We start from the raw sequence: 957 nt of genomic DNA, 5'->3' as shown, positions 1-957 counted from the left end.
CCGTGTATGTGTGTATATCTATATATATGTCAGAGAGGAATGGAGAGCAAGAGAAAGAAACATTAATGATGAGAGAGAATCATTGATCGATTGCCTCCTGCACGCCCCATGCATGGGATCCAAGCCCACAACTTGGCATGTGCCCTGACCGGAATTGAACCCCGGACCTTTCAGTCCGCAGGCCGATGCTCTATCCACTGAGCCACCCCGGCCTGGCAATACTTGCTGTTTTTCAACTTGCCTTGTCCACTTCACACTATATCTTGGACAAATGAATTGGCTTAAAGAAAAATATGAAGTGAAGAATAATACAGAGGTACCTGTATCTGATTGTGTGTGGCAGAATTTATGAAGGTGACATAGGAGTGGGGAAACCGAGGTAGAGACTTGGAGTGTGTGTGCCACATGTGTATGGGGGAAACACATTTGTGATTTAATGAGGAAACGGGTGGGTGAGGGATTGGTGCAGGTGAGGCCCTGCGCCACCTGGGCCAGAGCCAAAGGAAGGTCTGGGTGGGCAGCAGGTGGGCCGGGGCCTGTTGGCCCTCACCCCGCAGGGCCTGACTGTCTGTCTCCTCCCTCAGCCATAGACCTCATCAACAACCTGCTGCAGGTGAAGATGCGCAAGCGCTACAGCGTGGACAAGTCTCTCAGCCACCCGTGGTTACAGGTGACGCGGGGGGCCGGGCTGGAGCTAGATTTCTTATTGGCCGCGCCGGTAGCGAGGGGTGTGGCATATTACGGTGGGTAAGGAACGGGGCTGGGCCGCCCATTGGCTGGGCTGTGGGGTAGAGCTAGATCTCTATTGGCTGCGCTGGCTGTGGGGGTGTGGCCTCACTCTCCTAGGTAACTGGCCCCGCGTCGCTAACCCCTGTGTTCCCGGGCCCAGGAGTACCAGACCTGGCTGGACCTCCGAGAGCTGGAGGGGAAGATGGGCGAGCGGTACATCACACACGA

General features: G+C 55.5%; 1 protein-coding gene across 1 annotated transcript in view; it reads left to right on the top strand.

Moving 5' to 3' along the window:
- Positions 1 to 957, top strand: part of LOC102753805 (serine/threonine-protein kinase D2) — a 27,912-nt gene that overhangs the window by 23,569 nt on the left and 3,386 nt on the right. The window contains exons 14-15 of the mRNA XM_015569312.1: positions 585 to 670; positions 890 to 952. Of these exons, the coding sequence (XP_015424798.1) occupies positions 585 to 670; positions 890 to 952 (149 nt within the window). The remainder of the gene's footprint in view (positions 1 to 584; positions 671 to 889; positions 953 to 957) is intronic.

The sequence above is a fragment of the Myotis davidii genome, unplaced genomic scaffold (genome assembly GCF_000327345.1).
Source record: "Myotis davidii unplaced genomic scaffold, ASM32734v1 scaffold566, whole genome shotgun sequence".
In the NCBI taxonomy this organism is placed as follows: Eukaryota; Metazoa; Chordata; class Mammalia; order Chiroptera; family Vespertilionidae; genus Myotis; species Myotis davidii.
The sequence above is the reverse complement of the archived record's forward strand: the minus strand, read 5'-3'. Positions and strand labels throughout refer to the sequence as shown.